General features: G+C 24.3%; 1 protein-coding gene across 2 annotated transcripts in view; it reads left to right on the top strand.

The window, feature by feature from the left end:
* Nucleotides 1–3,469: 3,469 nt before the first annotated feature.
* Nucleotides 3,470–4,135, top strand: part of LOC105107480 (chloride channel protein CLC-c-like) — a 9,534-nt gene continuing 8,868 nt past the window's right edge. The window contains exons 1-2 of one of the 2 annotated variants that reach the window (XM_011001421.1): nt 3,470–3,637; nt 3,861–4,090. In XM_011001421.1, the coding sequence (XP_010999723.1) occupies nt 3,867–4,090 (224 nt within the window). In that variant the 5' untranslated portion in view covers nt 3,470–3,637; nt 3,861–3,866. Of the gene's footprint in view, nt 3,760–3,860; nt 4,091–4,135 lie in introns of both variants that reach the window. The other variant, XM_011001420.1, reaches the window with a different exon arrangement.

Raw genomic sequence — 4,135 nt, 5'->3', positions numbered from 1 at the left:
AACTGATCATTATCAGCACACATGTTGTTAGCGTAAATGTTTTGTATATCTTAGACTGTTTGATGTTCAAGTCATGATTTATGTTGAACATCAACCAATATCCTGCCAAACCATTGATGTACATTGTTGCCGAATCTGCCAACGCTCATGCACACTCCACTATTACTACATGTTGTAATTCATATTAGCAGTGTTTACATCAAGTCTTAAACTATCCATTGTTGTCGATTTTATCGATGTTGTTGATCTTATTAGTGTTGTCGAATTCAACACTGTCTCATTGTGTTATTCCAGCATTATCTTGTCAAGCCTATGACATTCCATCGTTTAAGTCTCCCAACTCATGTCAGCACACTACCACACTAGTTGTTGTATGTTGCCCTGCATATGTGCTGCTGATTTTCACTACTGTCATGCTGGCTGCCATCTCATATCTCCTTACTAGTAATGCTTTCATCAGTCTACTCCTTAATGAATTTAACCTTGTGACAAACCTCCTCCACCAAAAAAGTCAACATCCTCATCGAGCCAAGTCTAAAGCACCTCTACTCCAAGTTTGCACACTGTCACAGTTAAAGGTTGTCCGTGTACAACCTTTTGATTTTGCCTATATTTACATCTAGAATGTTATCCATTGATTCTAAGATGCCAAACTAACATTCTTTTTGCTCAAAACCAAGTTGTGACAAAGTCTTCTCTCATTTCAATTTGTATCCCATAGGTTAAACCAATTTTGAGTGTCATCCAAAGCTATCGAGATTAATACAATCAATTTCATTTGGACACTAATTTATATATAAAAAAGAAGATGATAAAAAAATAATTTTTATATCTCATCCTTAATTATATAACTAAGTACAAATATATTTCAATATATATAAGCCTGTATAATTATTTCATGAAAAAAAACTAGTACAATTTCCAAACCAAAGAAAGTTTTTAAATTATTCACAACAAACAAACAAAAAAATAATTGTTTTGAGAAATAATGGACCAACATCATTTGATGAAATCATAGTTATCAAACTCGATCTAAGAGTTGATCTGGTTAAGAAGCCAGATTTCAAGTTTCATAAATTGACCTGAGTTAACCCTTAAAAATTTTAAAAAATATATTTAAAGTTTTAATAGTTCATATGAAAAAATTAAAAAACAATCTATGTGAATATATATTATACATGTTATAAATAACAAAGTTTAAAAGATTATTTCAAAAGGTCTATTATCCAACATTGAAAATATACTATGTTGGTATGTTATCCTTTTAAGTTGAAGTATTTAAACCAAAAAATTTTTTTATCCTACAATGAAAAAACATAATTTTTTTTCTTGTGAACAATTAATTATTGATTATTTAATTATAACATTATAAGATCATCCTTTTCAACTATTTAATTATAACATACAATAATTGAACAACTTCATCATCTAATTATTGATTGAAATTCTTTGAAATCATATTATTTATAGATCTAATTTCACAATGTTAAAAATAATTTATAATTATACTTGCTTGAATGTGTATTATCCATGCCAAAATTGCTTGAATTTTTAATTTTTATACCAATAATATTTTTTAAAATAATTTATAATTTTTCTCTTTAAAAAATATTTCATAGCTCATCATTTGATGAAATAATAATAGCTTTCAGGCGGCGGATAAGAAGAGCAGCATCTTCGATGTCATCATGCGATTATTGTACGCTACAATCTTAATGGAGATTATGAATGTGTGGTTGAAAACAACATGATGGTGATACAAGATCGAGACTGCTATTACGTACAAGTGGGGGCTGGACATTGGAGGATGAGAAAGAATAATTATCTTTACCTGTTTCATCTCAAAAATACCGTACAAAATGATAAAAATATGATATAAAATACGGAATTATTGTTGTTGTTTTTAAAAATATTTATTATTTAAAAATATTAAATTAAATTATTTTTAACATTAATATATTAAAATAATATAAAATATAAAAAAATTATTTAAAATAAAAAATATAATTATTTTTTAAAAAAATATTTTTAAAATATAAAAACATGTAAGTATGCTGTCACAAGTTTTATAACAAATTAATAATATTATTTTTTAAAAAAAATTTAATAGTATCAAAAATATTTTAAATGTTTTGAGTTTATCAGTAAAATAATATTTAATAATCAACCTAAATGATAATTAATTATTTCATTAAAAAATATTTAAATTATTATTTTAATATCTTTAAAAAAAATTAATTAAATTTTTTTATAAATAATTTTATTTTTTATAAAAATAAATATTTAAAATATCTAAAATAGAAATAATTATTATTTTTTTTATTTTTTCTAAAAGCATATTAAATTATCCTAAAAGTATCTTAAATAAAAATTCTTATTAGTTTTTTAACATATTTTTTAATTATTTTTATAAAAAATAATTAAAAATAATATTAAAGGATCCTAAATAATTTATTTTTATAAATATTACTATTTTTTATTTAAAAACATTTAAACTACTATAGAAATATTTTAAAAAGAAATGCTAATAATTGTTTTTTAATTTTTATTTTTTTATAAAAACACATTTAAAACACATTTTAATAAATGCTAATTAAGTTTTTTTATTTTTTCTATAAAAAACAATAAAACTACCTTTAAAATATTCTAAATAATTTTTATTTTTTATTAAAAAATATTTAAACTACCTTTAAAGCATCTATAAATACTAATTAATATTGTTTTTATATTTTTATAAAAAAATATATTTAAACCATCCTTAAAGTATTTTAGATAAGTTTTTTAAATAGATATTTTCTATTTCTTGCTAAATAGAAATGTTAATTATTTATTTTTATATTTTTAATAAAAAATTATTTAAACTATTTTTTAAAATAATTTTCTTATAAATATTTTCTATTTTTTATAAAAAAATCTAAACTAAACTTTAAATATCCTAAATAAAAATGTAAAATAATTTTTCTATAATACCTTTTATTTTCTTATAAAAAAATTTAAACTAACTTTAAAGTATTTAAAAAACTGTTTTTATATTTTTATATTTTTTATAAAAAAAATTAAACTACTCTTAAAATATCCTAAATAAAAATTATAGTTATTTTTTTATAAATTATTTTTATTTTATTTTAAAAAATAAGTCTAATAACCAAGTTAAACTAAAAAAATTTAAGTCATCTAATCTAAATAATCTTAGGTTTGGTAGCTATATTTTGATAACACAACCTGACAATAACTTTTAAAATAAAAAATAAAAAAAATAATATTTTTATGCTGATGTTAACATTTATAGTGTAGTCTATATAATATAAATATTTTATAGTTATAGAGTAGTTAATAGTATTTTTAAAATAAAAAATAAAAAAGACAATCCATGTGATGCAAACATTTTATATCCATACATATGTGTACAGTACATTGTTTTTTTAACATATTTTAAAGTATAGTATAGTAATGCGACGTCGGCAGTCATTGGTTTTTGTCTTCATACTCATCATCATCTACTTCTTATCCTTCCTCTTCTTTTCTTGCCATTTCCCCTCCAGCCAAGAAGGTCAAAGGGAGAGGGTTATTTATTGCAATGCTCGTTGATGATATTAGTTGATATACAAACGGAATGTTTAATGGTTGCTGTTTCTAGGTGAGATTGTTTTTCTATTGTGTTGAGTTGGGTAGCTAGTAGTTAGAGACCGACTGAGTTGAGTAAAAAAACAAAAAAAAACAACAGAAGTGAAGATCAGTTTTCCTCTGTTCCTTTCGTTTGTAAGTATACAGGATAACTTCTTTTCTTTCTGTTTTGTCCCCTTCTTCCTTTCCTTTGTATGTATGATTATGACAACTTATCTGGTGCTGTGTGTGTGCAGAGGGATATGAGAGAAAGAAAAATGGACTTGGATAACAGGGCCACTCATGGGCTGCATACTGTTAAAGAAGAAGATGTGGAGGGAGACATTGAAAATGATGCCAAAGGAATACTAAATTCGTACAACGGTGCTTACAGTACTGAACCCCTCTTGGTGAAAAGGAGGAATACAACATCCCAGACTGCCATTGTTGGTGCCAACATTTCTCCTATTGAAAGCCTTGACTACGAGTAAGTGAGATGTGTTGTTTGTCTCCCCCCCCCCCCCCCCCCCCC

Source organism: Populus euphratica, unplaced genomic scaffold (assembly GCF_000495115.2).
Source record: "Populus euphratica unplaced genomic scaffold, PopEup_1.0 scaffold161.1, whole genome shotgun sequence".
Classification (NCBI taxonomy): Eukaryota; Viridiplantae; Streptophyta; class Magnoliopsida; order Malpighiales; family Salicaceae; genus Populus; species Populus euphratica.
The sequence above is the reverse complement of the archived record's forward strand: the minus strand, read 5'-3'. Positions and strand labels throughout refer to the sequence as shown.